The following is a 22,484-nucleotide window of genomic DNA, read 5'->3' as shown; positions in this document are numbered from 1 at the left end:
GTCCCGAGTAGGCAACCCTGTGTGCAGTTGAAGGTACGCCCATTTTAGTGGATGGGCCAAGGGGCACCTTCGCAATGCTTTCACCCTCATGGCATGAACGCGTGCAGGGCTCATGCAAGGACTGGTGGAGAAGCATGTTAGCTGGGGGGATGAACACCAGAACTTCACACTAGGGTGGCTAGATTGCAATGAAGTTCTGAGCCAGGGCATTCCTCCAGCCTGACGAACCAGCCTTGAACTCTCTTGCTCAATAATGGAGAGCAACGGTTTTACCTCAGGCATCATCCAGCCTGTCACCATCGCGCCATCCACAGGAAAGGTGTGGCTCGTCACGCACCCAGCATGTGGAGGTAGCCACAATTTGGAGAGCGTGTTGCCAGTATTACCTCATAAGTTAGTGCATTGCCCATACCACCTCACAAGTTAGAGTGTTTGCCATACAAGTGCACAAGCAGGAGAGTGCGTCGACCACACCGCCTCACAAGTTGGAGAGGGTGCATCACAAGCACGAGCTGGCCATGCCACCTCAAACATCTGCCAGCCACTCACACTGTCCTCATGCAACAACTTACCATAGTACTCCGCACTCCAGCTCCAAAAGGAGACCATGAGGAGAAGCAGTCGAAATAGCTGGCGCTCGATGGCCCAGTACAGAGGCGGCAGGAGCACACGCAGCGGATAGAACACCACCCACATCCACACCAGGTAGGTGGGGATACAGTACAGGTTGTTGGCGAGCACAAACATGACCCGTAGCCAGCAGCGCACTTGATGAAGCAGCCGCCGCAACTCCATCTCCTGCAGAGGCAGCAAGGAACTGAATTGAGAAGGAGTGTAGAGTGCCGTGGTGAGGTCGCACGCTCTTGCAAAAACCCAGCATTCCCTGGTGTACCGACAGTTAATTCACCTGTAGAACAAAAGTGAACAGCCGTGCTGTCACTCGGACAGGTTATGCCATTTTGCTGGTTTCATGTTTAAAGGGACATCACAATTATGGAAAATTAGCATTGATCAATTCGGACAGGTAGCGTTCCAACTCAATTTTGTCTTTCATTCGTATGGTGAGAAAAGATGGATTAAGAGTAGAGAAAATGTATGCCAAAATTTTCATGAATATCATGAAAGAACTGCAGCACCGGTATGTCAGTGTGTCGTCAATGGCTGTAATGCATCTTCTATTGGGGTCATATCGGTCCAGAAGAAATTAATAAAACATAATTCCTGCTTCTTTCAGAATGCAATGCAGTCTTTACCTACTGATTAACAACCAAGTAGGCCCACTTATATGCTGTCAAAATCTGTAATGTCGCAGCGAGCTCATGCAGTAAATTTAGGAAAGTGTCGACACCTGTCTTTTGCTCTTGCATCCTTTCTGGCTTACCAAGCTTTGATTCACTGTAAGAGTGACCCTCGTGATACTACAGAAGTGTAATTAAATTTACAAATAAAGTTAAACTTAATCATTTACATACTGTCCCTCTAAAAGGTCGAACTCATGTTACAATGTTAGATTAACATTAGAAAAAACATCGAACATTGAGGCCGACGCAAAACATAGCTGCAGGTGACATCGCAAATAAAGGGAGTGCACAACTTTTTGCATGCTTCAAAACGCCTGCGGTCGTGCTGCCATTCCCAGAGGTCAAGCTCTACAGAGTGCTTTGAGTCAGAGGCTTGCATATAGAGGGTGCAAGATTTTTTTTAGACATTACAGGAGCGTATGACAACGTAGACCATAACATTTTGTGGGATATTGTGCAAGGGGAAGGCTTAGGCGACGATTGTTTACAGCTTTTGAGAGAGATTTACCTAGAAAATACCGTTTGCATAAACTACTGAAGGTGCTGGTCCCTATGTATGAGGAAATCTTGCTAACAGCAAACGGAAAAGGCATAGTTCACATAATCAATTAGCAGCCGTTAAATTAAATGCGCAAACACTAAAGATTAACAGTTCGGCAAATACAAAAGACACGCATGAATAAGAACTGTATATCAATTTACATGCTTCCATACTGTTTCATCACAAGCTTGAGGTTAATTTTTTGCAAGAACGCTGTATCATGGATTAGTCATTTAAATTCTTAATTTGTTTATTTTGTGATGTGTTGAATGTTCTTCACTTGCACTCAGACGCTCTTTTAGTGCTTATTTCACAAACATTATGCTGTGTTGCATTTTTTTTTCTTTCCTTGTTAGTTTCTTTTTATTTTGCTCACTTTCGTGTGAACTTTGTTTTGTATATTGCAGTTTACTTTGTTTCGTTAGGTTTTGATGTCTACTTGCTTCGTAACCCTGCTCCTTACTGTTTGCTTGTACTTTCATTCTAATAAGTAACCCCCCCCACCCCTTACTCCATCCCTTTTGGGCCTGTAAGATATTTTTAAAAAATAAATAAGAGGCACAAGAGGAGAGTACATAAAGCTTGACTGATTTACCAAAGGAAGCATGTAGCTTAAAGCCAAGTGTGGTAGAAAAACGAAAGCCACAGTAAAGAAATCCATTTCAGTTTGAAGTAACCCCAAATGTACATTTGCAGACAAATGTATGAAGACATTAGCATGCAACCCAGTACTTTAAATTTCGCATACTACACCGTGCGACCTTGAAAAATGACAGCCAGAGACTGATCCCATGGTCTCTTTCTTGTGTGCGATATATTATCTGGACTACACAGGCCACGCAACTTTTGCATTACTGCCACACCACCGCGTGAGGACACCTGTCAATGCGACTTCCTGAAAGGATTGTGGCACCACGCACTCCACAAAGAAGCACTAAGGTACACATTTACAATGTTCCGATAACGACTGGTGGCAACAGCTGCGCAGATAAGCACTGCAGGCGGGTGATAAGTTTTGGGCACGTATGCGCTTCCAGGTGCGTAAGAGGCTTGTTGGGGCACTGCCCAGTGGGGCATCATGCGAGAAGCAGCGGCCGATTCTTTCACTGGAGATCCGCACAGTGGTCAACTTGACTGCACTTCCCACCATATCATACGCTGGCAAACACTACTAGGCATGCGTACCACTCCAGATATCAGGCAATGCCACAGGCAGCAGAGGATAAAATGAGGGCAGGAGACGACCGTCAGGACGGGTGTACACAGGAAACATCTCCACTTGGCAAGGTGGAATACATAATCTGTCATCATGGACATGATCCATCATCATGGACTTAGTATGAGAGCACTTGAACTAGCAGGGCCACACTCTGCTATATCTTGACGCTTGCATGTAGGGATGTGCAAATAGCGATTTTGGAGACCAAATCGAATGCGAATTGAACAGTGCCAAAAGCGAATCAAACCAAATATCGAATAGCTTTAAAATAATGAACAGCCATTATCAGAATTAACATAAAACAATTTTCGTATCCTAGTATACTTGAAGTTACCAATAAGTTTGTCATTACATAGTATGCTATGAAGCATTGTTTATTAAAAGCACAAATGGAGCATTAGGAGCAAACAAGTACTTTTTTCTCATGCACACGACTCTTCAGAGAGTGTGAATGATAGCCATACAGTCTGTAAAGTATGGCTTCCCAAGCAACGTAGCCTGCCCCCCCTCCCCCCCATGCAAATTATAAACCTTTATGTCTATAGTATGCCTGTGGTGGTGAAAATTTACCATTATTTTGTTCCAATTATATGATTATACTGGGTGCAGTTGACATTTTGTAATATTCAGAAGGTATTTGAAAAATATTTGCCTTTACATATAAGGACTATTCAATTCAAAGACCAAATTAAATAGGACACTATTTGATTTGTTATTGGAAAGTTTCGAATATCCTCGCACACCGTGACTTGCAAGCATAAAAAAAGATGAGGGAAAAGGTTGAATGAGGGTGCTAAAAGAATGTCGTACACTCACTTCATCAATGTGTGAAGTGACCACTTAAAACTGAAACCCAGAACATGGTAGATTCAAAAGGGTTCTCTTCCCTTTCAAGCCTCTCTCAATTGTGTATCATTGCTATGTCCTTGACAAATCTCATTTCCTTTTGCCAGAGACAGCAATCTTTATTTCCTTCCTGGCTGGTCTACAGTGTCGTCTCATTAACCAGACAAATCATTGTTAATGCCTTTCCTTCTCAAACCAAGGAGGTGCGGGAATGTCCACAACAATGATTGTTTTTCCGATGTGCTGTTCAATTTTCCTTAGCATACAGATTTTAAGAACACTGAGGTTTTTATCTTCTGAATGCATTACTCTATGAAAATCATTGAAATTTTGCCTCTTGGTCAAAAAGTTCAAATTCAGAAGATTATGAATGCCGCAGACAGCCACTAAAAAGTTAATCAACATTCATGTCATGCTAGTTCCCTATGCGATCTCTAATTAAGACAACTAAATAACTCAGAAGCTACTTACTTAAATGCAATAGAAAGATGGTGATGACTAGGATACGCAAGTGGTAGTGGCATGCAACAGACTAGTGGCAGTATGAAGTTAGATCCAAACGCACAGAGCCTTCCGTTACTTTTGTGCTTAGCAGCCACACAAGTAAAGCAGTGCAAATAAGAACTGACACCATGTCAGTGTGCTGCATCTTTGTGTGAGATTTGGCTAGAATGGTAATATTGAGCTAGCTAAGGCAATACCCCATGCAAGAAGCTACCATCTTTCATGTGCCCCAGATAAGTGCTTGCCTCCGTGACAGATGCATAGCTGGGAGGTGGCTAGGAAAGGTAACAGTAATAGGGTTGCACTATGCAAGGACACTTTGCTATGGGTGTGCCAGGTTTTGGAGCCCTGGTTGCACTTTAGAAACAAGGAGATGGGGGGAGGGTTGCTTTTTTGTTGTTGCAGGATGCTCCCTATGTGACCACTCCAGAATACTTGCCCGTTGCAAGATGACCAAGCTTCCGCCCGCCTGCTATGAATTTTTTTTGTGTGTGGCTGCAGCCATGTGTCCATACAATGTGCTCCTACAGCACAGCAGTTCTTAAGATTTATCTTATGTGCGTGCCACACTGAAGTTTGAGGCATCAACCACTTCACAACAGACAAAGCAATCTTACAAGCATCCCAAGAAGCAGTGTAGACTGACTACCATTTTCATGTTAAGGCCATGTTCCAGCTCCACCCCTGCTGAATGAAATTTATCCAGGCAGTGATAGGACCTCAGCAGTGTCAAGTGCATGCATACTCAACGTCGTACAGCTTAGTGAAGGGTCATGCATGGCTGTGCTGAACCAAACTTCATGTGTGTGATGATAGGGAATGGTTGGAGTTTAATGCATAATACTGTTAATCCACTGTTAACTGATATTCCTATTAGATGCGACATTGACAGCTTCTAAATGACTGATGCGACTTAACGCCCCAGGGCAACAGCATAGTTAAGAGACACTGTAAAGAAGAGGCCTCTGAATGAATCTTGAGGCCCCGAGGTTCCTTAGCATGCACGAACTATTTGGTATAGAGGCGCTCCAGGATCTGTTCTTTTTCTGTCAGAGTTCAACCGCCACGGTCGGGAATCCAACCTGTGACCTCGTGCTCAGCAGCACGACGCCACCGCCCCTGTGATGCGGGCACGTCGATGGCTTCTGTTCCATAAGCTGGACGAAGCGGCGACGTTACATCGGGTTGAACGCTACAACGGGGGTCATTCCCACCAAACGCGGGCCGTTCCTGTACGCAGCTACCGACGAACACCACCGTCTGCGAGGAGATAAACTGCTTGGGGCATTATCGGGCGGTAAGCGCCGATAAGGCGCCCGGGAAGGCACAAGAAACACGCGTCACGCCCGCGTTTGAAGCCCATGCGCGCCGGAGAGACCATTCCTCGACGACTTTTGGCAGCGGGCCGCCGGGTTTGCTTTCCTCCTCTCCACTCGCGCGCTTCCCCGAGCGACAGACAGCCTTGCGGCCCGTGTTGCGACAGTCCGTTATCAGCCGGCGGTGGTGCGTTGCCGTTGGCGGCGGACACCGCACGGCCGATAACGGAGGTTGGAGGCTCGCGAGCGGGGGCAGTGGTGTGATGGACGCAAGCGCGCACGCAGTGCCCGAGGAAGGGTGCCGTGTGCAAGCTCGAGAAAGAGAGGGTACACGGGTCAACGGCGCATGCGCTCGTTCGACCCGCCGTTTAAGTACACGCGACCTTTAACGTAGGCTAGCGTACCTTTATTCCCACCGTGCTGCTGAGTCTCGCGGCAACGTTCCAGTAGAGAGTTACCGTTAGACGCTAATGAAAAAATTGTGGCCCGGAGCGGTTCACAGGGGACTTCTCGGAAACGCACACGCCTCAGTCAGCAGGGCGCAGAGTCGCAGTTTTCTCCGCAAAGCAGGCAACAAACACGAGTGCGGCAGCCACGCGGGGTTTACTCAGACACCTGACGTGCCAAGCGGAAATCCGCGGCGCTGACTGACGAATGTTGTGTAAACACCTGGGATACGAGCCAACGGCCCCGAACTTTTTTTTTTTTCCTTTTGGTCTCGAATTTTCACGTGGGTCGCGCATTTGCAGCTGTATTCAGCTTCGTCGGGAAGACAGACAGAATGCTAATGAAATTAGATGGCCACTGCTTCAACGTTTTCATTTTTTTTTTTCAGAAATTTCCAGTGTCGAAAGTGCTACAGAAATCGGAAAACGTGCAATAGTAAAATTTTAGCCCCTGTTATATCCTGCTCACAAACGCAGACAGCTGTCATGTAGTATGTTCATTAAAATACCATGTATTACAATAATAATAATAATAATAATAATAATAATAATAATAATAATAATAATAATAATAATATTCAGTATTCCGACCGTTACATATCTCTTCTTTTTTATTAAAGACGTTCTTTCCGCTATTCTTCTACATGCCATGACATCAATGTTTTTAAGGACACTTATACTGCTGATAACTGTCGCATTCTGCAGTCTGACCTTTTTCTTTTATAAACGGTGCAAATAACCCTCACCTTGAATGCCGCCAAGGCCGAAGTCCTGACTTTCTCACTCGCAAAAGAGCAAGCATTCCTTTTTCTTATTTTGTAGATTCTGTACCATTGTGCAAGGTTTGTGAGCAATAATCTCGGGATACTTTTTGTTCGATACAGCCTTACGCTTTTCTGCTCACTCTAAACGAGCTGCAATGCGGGGTATGAGCTTTCTGGGCTCTCTGGGCCCCCGCCCCACCTCCAGGCTACGGAAAGGAATTAAGTTATCCTACACCCTGTAAACAACAATCTGCCTTTCTCAACCTCAAATACGCGTCAGTCACCTGCAATGGCTTTTCTAGATCTATCAATGAGATTATGTAGATCGCCTCCAGAAAAAAAGCTCTACAGGCGCATTATCATCACCGCTTTGCTAACACGGACGCTGGACCTTGTTCTTAATTTCTAATTTCGCATTTACCGTGCGCTTTCTTGTAGGTACTCTTCTTTTCATTAATTATTGTTTTTTATTCATCGTGCTTTTCTGACTTATATTTCCCTGTAGCTTTACTTTTTTGTTGTCTTTTTTTTGCTTTTAATGTATGCGAGCATCAGCACACATTGAAGCCTAGAGCTTAGAGTTGTTCCAGGGAAGCGTATTTCGGATTTGTCAAGGGCGCAGACACACGAGAGATACGCGTCTTCCTGACCCTCCTGGCAAGGCACGGTAAATGATTGATTGATTGATTGATTGATTGATTGATTGATTGATTGATTGTAAAGGGAATTGGGCAGCTCGTAAATAATGCCTCGTAAAGGAGATAACCGGAGGAGTGTTAGGTATGGGCAACATATTTTTACGAGGTTTGACGGTTTGTTGGGACGAACCATGGGTCTCAAGGCCCAATCACAAGCGCAGAAGAAAGGTAAAGATGACGAGTGTAGTAGCTTTAGTCACCATCCTGCTTCAAAGGGAATGCTTGTAACGTCCATCCATTCAGACATTCATCCACTGGTGCCGCGAAAAAAGGAAATGGCTGCAGTCGCGGACGTCCGAGGAATGGGCAGCGATGATATCGGGAAATCTGAACGAATACGATATCGTGATGATATTGGGAAAGTTGCACGAATGTTCTATGGCGAGGTGACCCCGAAACCTTTATTAAGGAACTCTGATTTAGACTGCTGACGCAATGCTGGGGTAAGCGGAGAGAGCGTTGCGAAGGAGGCTCTCGGCGCTGCAGACGACGTGAACGAGGCGACGATGCCTTTACAGCGGCGACGCGGTTTCTACCGTCCGCATTCTCGGGCATCTGATTAGGCGAGCCGCCAGATTTCAAACAGCCGCATTTTTCGCCCCCTTTCGCTTTTGTGCCTATCTCCACGCCTATCTCTACACTCGATGCGAGAACAGCACGCAGTCTCATTTAAAAAATAATAAAAAAAAAAGCTTAAAGACAAATGCCCCTCTCCGGGGCTTATCTTGTAGCCAAAAAATAATCTTCACTTATCTTCCATGCCCTGTCTTTCTGTGAACGATAATTTCAGGCGACATCAGACACATTCAGGTCGCGAACGGCACGCGCTTATCAGCGCAACCTACCCGACAGAATAGTGGGCGCCGACTGTGAAAAAAATGAGAAGGAATCATATTTATGTGATTAAAATTCGGAGGCTTAAATGCGAGTACTACGGTCTGTTTATTAGGCACGGTCTAGTGGGGGGCGGGGGGTGCTCCGCCTTAATTTCGACTGCCTCTCGGGTTCTCTAACGTGCACTCCAATCTAAGTACGAGAGCGCTTTTTTTTTTTCGAATGTCGTCGTCCACCCCCCCCCCCCCCCCCTGAAACGCAGACCGGAACACACGACCTCGAGCTCATATCAGCGCCATAGCCATGGGGCGATAACCACGGCAGGTAAGAAAAATACACGCAAGGTAGATGGCGAAGATCGTTCGAGGACGAGAAAATCCCCAAGGGGTGTTGAAAAAAAAAGAAAGGGTAATACTGTGCGCAGTCGAAAGCTTGTGGATGTTGCTCGATTCAAGCGACATACAACACTGACACAGTTTCTGCCGCACTTGGAACGCCGTTCCCGAACAGATTTAGTTCCACCCGACAGAATGCGATTTTAACCTCCTGCCTGGTCGACGGAACGCTTATGGCGCGACGCCAGGACGAACGTACGTGCATAATTGCGCACGCTGTCGAAGAGCCAAAGAGGAAATAATTTTTACCACAGCCACCCGGCTAACATATTTCATACAACGCAACGGGGAATGCACGCACACAGTTTGCCCCCCAAAAGCAGGGTTTCGGCCGATGACTATAGCTGCGCAGCGTTTCTTTTTAAAAGCCTCGCAGAAGTTCGAAAAGTCAAGGTTATCGGAAAGAGTCTGCTGCAAAGAGTTGCGCAAACAAACGCTTCGACACGGTGATGTCACAGAGTGAAGAGAAGGCCAAGCCCCGTAGTGGTTACAATATCGGCCCTGCGATTTTCGCCTCCGAGATGTCCGCACTTCCTTCGCACGCGTGAACTACAGACACGACGAGCGAGAACTCGCAAACGACTCGGATTTACCACTTGCGACCACCATCGGGTGCATTTCGCGAAGCGGATCGCGCGAGCGAAGTATATCAACACCTCGAAGTCGGGCCGATCCGGCTTTATCCGACCCGCCATCGTGCGCATGGATCCGACGACCCGAGTTCTACCCGCAAAGCGCACCCCCCAACCAACACGGTGTGGTGGCGTTTAAACGAAGTCTGCAGGCATCGCCCACGGCAAGAAATAATTATCGGGTTTAACGTCCCGAAACTTCACGGCGGATTGTGTGAGACGCCGTGGTGGAGAACTCGCGACACCACTTCCGACCGCGTGCGGTTCTCGTCGACACGCACCCAGTGCGGGGGAGGCGAGATGCGTCTGCAATCCCGCATCCATGGAAACGCGGCAGTCGAACCCACGACACGGTGCAGGCGGAAGCGCAACACCATGGCTACATATCCTCCAAGGCGTGTGAAAAATAAAAGAACGAAAGACAAACAGAAACAAAAAGGAACACGAAAAAAGAATGGGAGAGGATAGAGCCACGTGTTTCCTTTCCTCCTCACCCGCTTGGCACGCTGATCTCCGCGTCGGTCCGCCGTCCCTCTCTCGTTGCTGATGTGATCATCCTTACGGCCCAGGAACGCGGCTTCCAGCCTCCTCATCATGTCGAAGAACGTGCGGGCGGTCTCGCGTTACGAAAGAACAAACCGCAGGAGGAGGTACAGCCTCGTCTCACTCACTCGAGTCGCTTCACCAGCACCACTTTGAGAGCACAGAGAAGAGCGGACACCGGCACACGATTATGAGAACAGAAAGTGTGTTGAGGAGGGGGACTCGCACAGCTACAGCCAGACGCAAGTGCGAACAGGTGCTCAGTCGCCGCCGCCGCTGCAGCGCCGACGCAGCAGGCTCGTAAGTACAAGGACGGCACCTCGCGCGCTCTCCCCAGACAGCTGGGTGCACACGCCGCGCCTGGCTGCTTGACAGACAAGCGCTCGACTCATTCGGCGCACCTTCTCGCACGCGGACACGCGGAAGAGCGAGCAGATACGGGCGGGCGGCAATGCGTGCAGGAGGGAGGGATGACGAAAGCATTGCCCGTATGGTGTCACACGAGTGTCCGTCTTGAGCCCTCCTTGAACGACGAGCTATCGGCAGTGATAAAGGTACAACAAAATCAAACAAGAAAAGGAAGCGAGATCAGTACACATGCAGTTCGTGCGGCAACGCGCGTACCCGCAGTGCTTCGGCAGCAGAACGGCTCCCGAGCCGATAAAGATGGCGAAGGAAGTCAGAGTCACAATAGTGCCAGGGTACGCACTAACACGCGCCGGCAGAGCAACCTCAACGCCGACCCGGCACAAGCGGCCAGCAGTGCGCGCGCTCTCCAGCGGATGAGGGCTCATCTCTTCCTTCTCCCTCAAAGTTACGGTACGTCCGTTCAACTCTTCGGTACAATGAAATGACGGCCGGCCGAAAAGCGGTCTATTGTTCCAGGGCATCGCCAACCGCGAAACGAGAGACTGGAGCATCGCCTATCCGATCGAACGCAACGCCAACAAAACAATATCGCCCGCGTGGCGACGCCCTCAATCGCGGTCCCCGGTGGCACACCCTCGGAACGTGCGGTCCGTTCTCGGCCAAAGTGACCTGTACAAACGATCGTATTTTGTTGTAGCGCAAGCTGAACAAGGACAACAGAAAAGCACATCTGACACACATGTAGCGCCGTGTGTGTCAGATGTGCCTTTCTGTTGTCCTTGTTCAGCTTGCGCTACAACAAAATAATATATGCCGTACCAACAAACCCCTATAGCTATCCTCATGTACAAACGAGCGCGTGTGATTAAAATAACTACAGGCGGCTATAAAATTCCTACGGTAGGAAATCTGACGCAGTTTTAAACCACGCGCCACGAGATTACGCAATTTTTTTTTATAAACGGATTTATCTCGCAACAAATGCGATACAAATGTCCTCTCTGTACTTACAATTTTAACGCGATAGCATTGAGGAGCCCGTGGCGCAGAAAATCCGGCGGCGGCGTCCGGCATCGGATGTCGCCTCGGCAACATACTTTCGAATCAAATTCCGAGCCCCGCATACCCAACCACTTCTCTGCCACCAAAGTTGGTCATACCTTGTCTTTCATTCCTTACAAAGTTATTTCTAGGAATTTTAAGAACAGCAGCCCACACACAAATGTAATGGAAAGAACGCCGACAGCGCATGTCCTTTATGTCAACTCTTCTCAGGCTGAACTACTCAAATTGCGAAACAATAACCGTATATCGACCCACGCAAGAAGCCGCGTACGTTTCTACCAGAAAGCTCGCCTTCGTGCATAGCGTTCGCAGTCAGCGCATAGCCAGCGTTTCCCGGTAGACGTTACGGTTAGGTATTATAAGCTCCACTTGCCGGGAAGCATGAAAAGCAGTAAGAGGTCTTTGAACGCTATCGCGTTTCACTCTTAAAGGCGAAGCTTAAGCGTCCTCCAAAATTTTCTAACTACTTTTCGAGGTTGCGCATATACAAATCTTCATTCATGGCATATTGCCCATTCCTGTCTCAGTTTCACGCAAACAGCGTGACGCTGTTTGTCGTTGTCGTTTAGGTACTCGAAAAGTGGGACGGTGACCGTCCCACTTTTCGAGTACCTAAACGACAACCTGGTCAGCCACTTCAAAACCGGTGCCACACAGCAAACAGAGATATACGTCACCGCACCCCGTCCAACAAAGCAACGCTAAAGATCACAGCAACTTTTTCACCTGTATATGGAAACAAAATGGCCGATCTTTGATCTGCTACACGGAAACAAAATGGCTGACCACCCACAGGCAACCGCGCTCTCGAGCTTGTGGGCGCCCGATCGAATATGAAACCAAACCCTCCGCGAGCCACTTGGCAGTGTGCCAGGCGCGTGTGGGCAGCTCTTGCGAGATTGCGACATCGCTTTGCTAACACTCCCTTCTCCCTCATTTCCCTTTCCCCTCGGCGAGCCAAACAATGACACCACCGCCGCAGCAGCAGCAAGCGATAAAACCGAGTGGTTACCGGGATGTGTGTGTGCGCGCGCATCTGTAGACCAGGGACGGATGACTCAGCGCCGTCCTTCCTCGGCCACCGATCGCCGACGCGACCGGAATGGGAAACATTTCCCAAACGGCCGCACTGAGATAAGGACCATCGGATTACCCCCCCACCCCCCAGTGGCCTCTGCGCTTCCATGGCTTCCATTCCAAAACCGAATCACGCCGCGTTCGAACGGCGCGTCCTACCGCTGCTGGCCTTGTTCAAAACGCGCGCTGAAATAGCGCAGCGCGGATGCACGGAACCGTTCAGGCTCGCAAAGAAAACAAATCGTGGAACTGCGCACGCATCCGAAGCCGAAGAGCTCCCGTCCACCAGTACCAGGTATTCGCGAAATGTGCAAAAACCATGCCCGTTAGACGTTTGTTGAAGCGTATGGTAACGCCTACGTTGGCAGCCCCGGCTAAACCCATGGTGGCACGCGACGCAGAGGTCGAGACCTGTGGAGAATCAGTGCGGTCATGATCTGGAGCATGGCTATCTACGTGAAACCACGCTGTGACCTTTAGTGAGCGCGTAATGGTACGTCCACACTAGCGACAAAAACGCGCGCGACACAACGCGCGCGGCGAGCGGTGCTGTCGCGCGCGGCAAGATTCACGAAAAGCGGCAGCAACGCGCGGCAAACGCGCGAATGGGTGCGAGACCCATTTTTCGCGGCAGACGCGAAACGTCCACCAATCAGAAGCGAGCCGCTTTACGAGCCGCGCTGTTGTGGCGCCACCTGTCGCATAAGCAAAGAATCATAATCTATGGGCTCTGAGACTGAACAGTGACACGCGCGCCGTAAAATCTCAGAGGCCATTTCCAGTCAAGGGGGCTGTTTTCGTTAAGCCTTAATAACACCGCCACTGAGGCGTCGACGAAGAATTCGCCTCGCAATAGAGGCGTTTTTGGAAACCGTTCGCGGATATGCGTACCTCTATGATAAATCGAGCGTCGGACAAGGAGCTGCGCGCCAACCGCTGGCACATTATGGACAGCAGTTTGGCATGACAGGTGAGTAATTGGTGAAGGTGGGGAAGCAGAGTGCGCGCCTTGCCCTCAGTGTCCCTGTACCGCACTCAAAACTTTCTCGTCCGCTGTCTGGCACGTCGGCGTCGCACAAGTAAAGAACAAACAAGTATTATAGTGTTCACAGTCACCAGTAGCTCCTCGTCCGTATCCGATATGCCTGAGCGTGGCCGGCAGTGGCGCAAAAAAACACAGACACTTCCGATGGAAGACGAAATGGGCAGAGCGAAGAGCGCGTTGTCGCGAGAAGTATCGAATGGAACGAGACAACGCGGGACTCCACGGGCCGCTGCCGCGTGCCGCAAAACGCGACTGTGGACTTGCCCGCACGCGTCTGCCGCGCGGGCGCTTGCCGCGTGCGGCGTGTCGCGCGCGTTTTTGTCGCTAGTGTGGGCGTACCATAAAGCGCATAAAAGGCATACTGTGGATACAGCAGCAGCAGCAAAAATGCAGTTAGGGCTATTTGATTTCTGAACATAACTAGGCGACCACGGAAGCTGGAGAGCGATTGCACGAATAATTCAAGTAACCACACACGTGTGTGTAAGTAAGCACTTCGTTGGCGGATAGTCCCAGTCTGCGAGCATTTCCTTGCAAGTTCCGATGCCCCTCCACCTGACACTTCTTTCTGGCATTGTTACCTTAATTCTGCAACCACCTCGGCCTATACAACAACAACAAAAAAGAATTGCATACGCGAAAACGCTCCCTTGAGACATTTTGCCACTAACCAACGTATTTGACTATAGTAAGGAATTACACCCCGAGGACACTCCCTCGGGCATAAGGAATTCCCAGAGGAAAGCTAATTTCTACAAACAGCTACGCAGCGCACTACCAAGGTTTGCTACAGTCGCAGGAAATTCAAACGCAACAAGACGCCATGCAGCTGAAGGGGCCAAGCGTCGGCCCACGCAGTTTCCGGCTCCTCACCCGAAGCTAGGCAGACCCCAGGCCTCGGTGCTGAGAATGCTGCAGACGGGCTCCTTTCCGTCTCGATCAAGACTGAGCCACTACATACCGGGTGTGGATCCCCGCTGCCCAGACTGCGGCGAGGAACGTTCCACCTTGAACCACATGCTGTGGCAATGTCCTGCGTTGCGCCACTCACCTTTCAACAGGCAAGAAGACTGGGATGAAGCCGTCAAGAACGACGACCTTCAAGTCCAGCTTCGGGCAGTCCAAAGGGCCTGCGACAGGGCTGAAGATCACGGTCTTCCGCCCCCGGCGCGGGTACGGCCCGCGACTACGACAACGCAGTCCCTTAGGGCCAATTAAGATTTCTTGTCTGTCGGTCTGTCTGTCGTCGTTTCGCGCAGCGCGCGATTTTGCGCGCTGTGCACGGGGACACCTGACTAGCGGTATAAGTCAGTGCTACGCGATTACCGAGGCAGACACAAGCGTATCACAGAGCATGATCGCACGCTGGAACACGCTAGAACATGACAATTTCGTTGTCTCTGCGCGCGACTGCACGACGTGGGAACAAGCAGACGGAACGGAAGTACATCTCTCTTGCTGCGGTGCGAAGTAAAACAGAAACACGCAGACGTTCGGTTTGTGTGTTTTGTTATTTCTCGAAGCTTTAATTCGCCTATTCAAGAAACATATATTACACAAATAACAAAGGTTGCTTCAAACAATTCTCGAAGTAACGTGTCACCACGAGCGACGTCACAGCACAAACACGTGTACGTAGGCGCACTAGCACATGTACGTCATCCTCCGGCTTGGAGCGCGGCGGCCGCGAGGAGAAGGGAAAATGGCGTTCGGTTTGAAATTCCAGAGCTTTCCGCGGCGCGTAGCAATGTAATACTTTGCAGACACGAGCGCTATTGCGCAATGTATGCTCTGCGCTTGTCAGCTCAAAGTGGGAAGACCTGGTGAGGGGACCTTTAAGCAATAGAGAGGTCCAGCTTGTCCGGTATTCGGGCAAACGCAGGCGAACGGAGGCGTTGGGGCCGAGGCGTAAACGTCAGCGTCCTGCATGGTGCTGCCACCTCGTGGCGCGGAGCTCACATAGACAAAAACAGCTAATACTGCAGTAACCAAGGGCATTTTACTTTGCTGCGGGTGTAAATTTTTGGCGGCAGCAACACGACTGCGCCAGTGCCGAAAATTTGCACCAGCAACGACGTAGAATAACTGCTGGTGTAACCACCTGCGTTTACCGGAATACCGGACAAGCTAGACCGCCCTAATATTTAAAAAGTCAGCTGCAGCAGATGGCACAATTCTGGTCCTTGAGATGGTACACTATAGGCGGATATGCACGATAAGTCAAAGTGTATGATCAACAAATTAACACAATTCACTAATTAATTTTTACTTATTAGCTTTAGGCAGACATTGCAATGTACCAATTGTGCTCGGTGAGACTGCAAGTCACATCCACTGGAGAATAATTCTATGGACGACACCATTTTTGAGATATGACCCACAAAACTCGCGGTAAATGTGCGCTGCCATTGCACTTACTCTTTTTTAACAAAACGCCGTTTTATGAATTGAAGCACTAAAGTAGCTGGACCACCAACGCATTTCTTCAAAAAGTGCGCGAATTAATATCGACAAAACGGTGTCATCCTTAGAATTCGTTCCCAGCGGATCGGATCGGCCTTGCGAACGATTCGTAAACTGCAATATGTGGAGTGAGGAAATTAGTTAAAAAGCTATTCATCGATTTTGTTAATTGTTGTATTGGCGGGCTTCTTTTACGCTCGGAGAAACACTTATGTAGCACGCATTGTGCAAGAGAGCTGTACCGAGTTTTTCATGTAGCTTTACAATTTTCTCATGGTCACTTTCCATCTAGTTATAATCTGAGAAGTTCATTATTTAATTGAATAATTATCTAATTCGCCGGTAGGAAAAAAAAGGCAAATCTCCAAGTGACGGCAAAGAACATTACACCTTGAATTTGTCCAGCTACGTGGCATTCGCCTATTTTTAAACTCTGGCTAAAGTTATCTATAGGATACCCTGCATATATTTACGTTACTTGATCGGGTATAAAAACGAATTTTGCACCCACCCCTTATGTAATATCGCCGAAGTAGGGGAGGGGGGCGGAGAAGTAGGGGTCACTAAGGAAAATAAACCGAACCGAAAAGCACAGACATAAGCGAACGCTCAGCGGGTCGTCACAGTGAATGAGTTACGCGGATACCAACAAACGGTGCTACAACGGAATACCGCAGCGATAAGAGCTTGCAGTCCCAGGCGTTCAGCCACGCCGGCTGCTCGTCCGATTACGCCGGCGAGTTCGCTCGGGCGGCGCGTTGCACGCCCGGTTAAACAGGAAGCTCTTTTATAGCGCGAGGTCCCGGGGTCGACCCCCCAACCCCCGTCGCTGTGTGCGCGAGCGGCAAGCGTGCAAACCCGGTCCTGCTCTTTTACTTTAAAGGGAACAGCTTCCATTAGCTTCGTGTACACGAATTCGACCCGAGGGGGTCGAGCGAGAGGACGAGCTGAGCCAATCGGAGCGCGCCGTGCGTCTTCTTGCCTGAAGCGGGTCGGCCGAGTCGACCCACCGTTTCCCACAGGCGGAACTCGCCTCGCGACGCCCGCGCAGGAAGGCCGACCCGCTGTACGCGAACCCGACGACCGTTCGACCGCGCGACGAGCCGACTCGACCCGACAGTGAATGTCCCCCTCTCGCCTGTTTCGTCCGTCGTCGTGGCGGTCGGACTTCCACCGACGATGCAAGGGACCAGTCGCGGTGGCACGGAGCACCAGATAACTCAACGCGCGGTGCTCGTTGTTTACAAGGTCCTCGGTTCTCTGCACGTGCAATTATGAACGCCGTTGTATGGACGCGTGACACTGCATATCGGCCCGATTGTTTTTTTCTTGCCAAACTGACTCCGTGCAAAAAACTTCGTATTTCGTGGTGCTCTAGAAGAAAAAAAGCAAATATGTAATATTCCATCTGACAATCGGTAGGAGTTGTTCTCAGAGATCTGAGTATTAGAACGGCAACCTCCCCCCGCCCCCCCTGCTATTCTTCTCTAAGCATCATACACGCTTAAGAAATCGACAGCGGCAGCGCGCTTGACATCGACCCCGTATCCGCTGCGGAGGTACAATACGCGTTTTTTTTTTTTTTTTTTTTGACGCGGAAAGGCCCCACTATTTTTCCGTGCACGTACGTGCGCAGACTGCGGGGATCCTATTACGGCAACCGACTGACAGGGAAGCGGACGGACGAGAGATAAGACAAAGCAGACGAAAGAAGAAAAAAACAAACAAGACACGACGTTAGAAAAGCAAGCACGCGTCGAGAAAAAAAGCATGTCGCAAGAGGTTCCGTTTGACTGGCTCTTTCTCTCTCTCTCTCCCTCCCTCCCTCCCCTCCGAACCCCGAATTGCTTTCTTTCTCTTTGCCTCTTGTTTTTCTTTAATTTTTGCTCCAAGGCTAGCGACACACGCCGTGTAACCTCTACATTGCCGGGACAAGGTCGAACTCGGAATTTCATTTCTTTGCCCCCTAACCCCGTCCTTACATACACGCGGCCTCCCCCTATCTATGTGATTTTTATTTTTTAGACAAGGGTAAATCGCCGTGCGCACGCCGAGGGTACACACGGGAGGCCTATTTATAGGTCCGCCCTTCGATCGACGAGCCGGCCTCTCCGGTCCATTTGGGAAGACAGTAGGCGTAGTATACAAGTGACCCTTTGCCTACACGACGGATAACTTGTAGACGTGTGGGACAGCTACTACATGCCACATTGCTCGGCGGGGTTCTCTCTCTCTCTCTCTCTCTCTCCTGCAAGCCGAAGAGGTTTTTCACGAGTGCCAATAATGCGACGCAGTCGAGCGCCGACCGACGTTACCACCCGTTTCGCCACACAAAGGCGCGCTGACGCATCGGAAACAGCGCCGGGGAAGAAACTGCGCCTCCTCGAGTGAGAGAACTCCTGCCTACAATGGGCCATTCGGGAACGACATCCGGATGAATGCCATACGTATCAATAAGCGAGCACTACCCTTCTGTAACACCTGCGATGCGGAGGGTACGAGCAAATAAATAAAAATGCGTCATACTCGTACACCGTAGTCCTATGGCAGAAGAAAACGTAAATTGTTCTGCACTAAATGTGCCTCAGATTTGCATCCTACACAAAAATCTACCGAACACAAGCACTAACAAATACGCGCGCGGAAGACGACGCAAAATTCGTTTAGAAGCAGCGTACAGCGACGATAGTAAAACGCTGGTGCGGACCCCGCCCTCTCATTTGAAAGCGAGAGAGAGAGAGAGCCGGCGTCTATGTACACTGAGCGTACGTGAATCCACGGCGGGCACCGCTTAAAGGACCGGGGTCATTAGCGCGGCGTCAGCGCGAACTCCTTCCGGTTTTCTTTGCGGGGCAGAGAAGCGTGGCCACGGATGCCGCGCACAGAACCGCAATAAACAAACAAACAAAACGAAAAGGGAAGGTCGTGCCCGCCGCAAAACGACAGCTGCCGCGTGCATGCAGCCGCTCTCTGAACGCGTGCTTTGCACGTGCCGCAAGGGGGGGGCTGCGGTCGAGCGCATTCCGCGCGCGTTGCACGAAGCAGCCCCCCCCCCCCCCCCCTTCTCCGCCCGAAAGTCGCTTGCAGCGCACGATGCAACGAAAGTCTGCCGCCTTCGCTGGGAGCTCGCTTTGTCGGTGGAGCCTCTCGGCGCTAAATGGAACAACGTCACACACTACAGAGGGCGAAGCGTCATTAGGCAGCCCGAGTGTCTCTTTATGCGGAACACTTTGAGAGAGAAATACAAACAAACAAAAAGATGTGTCACATCCAGGCGCATGCCGTTTTCGCTGAATAGGCTACGTGGGCAGGCGCACATTACCGGGGAGAAAGATGTTCACCGACAATTTCGCTAATTACCTTATTTACGCTAATTATCGCTTCTAGTTCTAACTTTTCGGGGCACGTGTGGTGTTCGAAATCGAAGCCGACGGGCAGTGAAGTCACGTCTGCTACAGCGAGAAATCCGTACACTAGCTCCACTTTCGACGCACGCTACCTGCTAGACGAGATATATTGGCGTTCCAGCTAACAGTTTTGCAAAAGCACGCCTCTAGCAGTTCGGGACGAGTTTTATCCGGAAGGCCGAGGCATTTTTCGGGCATTTAGTAACAACCGTTAATCACTCATTTTAGCCAATAAGCGATATTATCGCAGAAATTTTTTCTTGGTGTCAATGTACACTTACACTGACACGTATGCTATTTTCAAAGACGGCGAAAGGCTAGGCATGACAACTGCCTTTTTTTTTTCAAGTGTTCCTTACAAAAGGAAACACCAAGCTTATATATGCAGGGTTTCAGAGTCTAGTACAGAGCGTCTCGGCTGCTTAGCGATATCACTGTAAGCAAGCAGAGTAACCTACCAACGCCAACTCGGGCTTCAGAACGTTGCGGATAGCTTATACGTAGGAGAGCGAGAGACATTCGCCTGAACAAGGTACGCTCTATAGCCTGCTACCGTAGAGAAAGACGTTCAACCAAGAGCGGTCACTCGCCGAGAACTGGCGGACAGGAAATACGTCACGCTAGTATTCGTGGTAGCCGTTAGCCGACGTCAGCATCGGATAAAGAGGAACGTGAAATAACAAACCACGTTTCATTTTATTTTTTTATTTCTCGCTAAATTTAAAAAAAAGAAAGTTTTGCCCGCAATGAGCTTATTATACTTGCGACTTATTTTTCTCGGGTTATCTAGCGATAAGTGAAAGGCGCGCCAGACCAACACCGCCTAGATAACACAAGGCCTGTTTACTCCGATCCATGACGTGACGCTACCTGGCCCGAAATTTCCATTCACAAGGCTGGCGTGATACAAGCGGTGACGTCAAAATCACTGTTGCCTACTCGGGAGAATCCCCATCAGATTCTATGGCAGTCGGGCCAGGTAACATGACGTCATGTATCGCAGTGAAATGGCCTGGCGCTATCTAGGTGGTGTTGGCCAGACACGCCACCGAAGCGAGCGAGGCCGCACGCCCACGTGAGCGCCTGTGTCTGTCGCACCCGTCCGTCTGCCTTTTTTCTTTTTTTGAATGGAGGTCTGGTTTTTTTGGGGCTTTCACCATGTTGCGTTCCTTCTGCGATTTTACACGCCACCACTGTGCAAGTGGACTATACGGCGAGGCGAGGAAGTTTGTCTGGCAGTCGGCGCTGCATTACAGCCAATTTAAGCTTACGGCAGGCCATCGAGCGTTGTGACGCAGTTAAGTGAAAAACAGCTCGGCCGTTGTGGCGCAGTTAGGCGTCTGTACTGAATCTTTCTGGTACATGTTTGTGACGCTTTCTCAGGCCCCCAACGTTATTTTAACTAATTACTTTTTCAGGTACAATTTGGGGCACGCTGGCCGCACCCGGCGTTGTGACGCAGTTAGTTTCGCATTGAGTGAATCTTACGTGGCCAAGCTTGCGACGCTGTTTATGCCCCCTCTCCCAACAACCATATAGTTTCATATTAGTATAACTAGAGGGAAATCTGGCGCTGGGATCGTTCAACCATCATGGAAATGATGAGAAGTGCAGGCTACGGATTGGCATTCTGTTGACTGGCGAACTAGTCTACAAGTATTTTTTTGGCAGCTTTGGTTTCGCTCCAAGCGCAATTGCTATGACCTGCAGTGGGACAGCGCAACGCAAAGCTCTCTGCCTTTGTTCTGTTGCTCGAAGTGGCGATATAGCACGCTGCGCCAGCGGCTGGGACGACGTTTGCGTCGCGGTGTGGCGTCGAAGCCCTGCCGAGAAGGCGACGGCATCGTAAACGTTGAAAGAACATGTTTTGACCGTTTGGACTTTGGTTTGTCAAGTGTGTTAGGCTGGCGCTGTAGCGTTACGTGCTTTGTGAAACTTCAGAATAGGAAAAAGAAGGCACTACTGATAGAAGACAGACAGTTGTACTTCTAGTGGCTTGACAACCAAATTTTGTTCCTAGAGCCCTCCCCTTCCTTCAAATAAAGGCTTTATTCATTTATTGAGGGCTTCATTATGCATTGTTCGTTTATGTGCTCATTTAAATGCGTGTTTTAGTACTTTGAGAGCACAAACTTACTTGTGGTAGGAAAGGTTGCTACTTCCTGGCTGTAGTCTATAGTGTCGCAAAATGCGGTAAGTGCAAAGCTACGCCATAACGCTTCGGAAGCGGCACGTCAATAAAAAATATAATGAAGCATATTGGTAGGAGGCCACAAGCGTCCTAGCTAGTACTGCAGCAGATGTGCCTAAATGTATTTGATGTTCTGCAATTGTGACAGCCGACGCAGCCTTTCGAAAGAGCGAGGGAGTTCGCAAGTGCCTGTCGTCTGCGAGAAAAGTCTCGCGTTCGCAGCGAGCAGGCGTCGTAGCAGACGACACTTGTAGCATTCCTTTCAAGGGCGCAACACTTTCTCACAATACAAAATTTTATTTCCATAAATACTTGAGTATTTTTATACACGTACATGCACGGTTGTTATTGCTGTCGTAAAAATAAATGAATATATATAAATGAAGCATAGCAAACCGTGCTGCAATCTGAAAGTCATACAAAGTTTATGTAACGTGTTGTACATTATATAGTATACTTCAGAAATAAAATTACATTTTACGCGATAATACTTGAGTACAGCTTCGTTTACTCCGCCGCAAGCAAACGCCGCTAATCTAAAGATCGAAGATCAATCCGAAGCCTGTACTTCCCATCATTCCCATGTAGGTTGAAGCAACGCCCAGGAGTGTCCCCGTAGACACAGCGCCACATTTCCCTCTAGGTTACTTATTTAGAAACTCTACGCCCAACAACATATACTTTATTTCCGTACTCACGCTTGTCGAGCGATTGTCGAGAGTGATAACACTCTCGGGAGTGCGCTGGCAGAGCGCGCAAGAGATAACGCCGAGGAGCTCAGAAATGATTGTAAGTTCAAAAATTCCGCCTTCTGAACGACTGAAAACA

At 49.3% G+C, this 22,484-nt stretch overlaps 1 protein-coding gene across 10 annotated transcripts in view; it reads right to left on the bottom strand.

The window, feature by feature from the left end:
- The window catches only part of LOC135916780 (acyl-CoA:lysophosphatidylglycerol acyltransferase 1-like), a 151,504-nt gene that overhangs the window by 37,712 nt on the left and 91,308 nt on the right, over positions 1-22,484 (bottom strand). For 7 of the 10 annotated variants that reach the window (XM_065450224.2, XM_070522445.1, XM_070522448.1 and 4 more), the window contains exon 2: positions 573-798. In XM_065450224.2, coding sequence (XP_065306296.1) covers positions 573-798 — 226 coding nt within the window. Of the gene's footprint in view, positions 1-572; positions 799-9,990; positions 10,353-14,468; positions 14,492-14,646; positions 14,800-22,484 lie in introns of those variants that run through there. The other 3 variants (XM_070522449.1, XM_070522452.1, XM_070522444.1) reach the window with 3 other exon arrangements.

The sequence above is a fragment of the Dermacentor albipictus genome, chromosome 7, assembly GCF_038994185.2.
Source record: "Dermacentor albipictus isolate Rhodes 1998 colony chromosome 7, USDA_Dalb.pri_finalv2, whole genome shotgun sequence".
NCBI lineage: Eukaryota > Metazoa > Arthropoda > Arachnida > Ixodida > Ixodidae > Dermacentor > Dermacentor albipictus.
The sequence above is the reverse complement of the archived record's forward strand: the minus strand, read 5'-3'. Positions and strand labels throughout refer to the sequence as shown.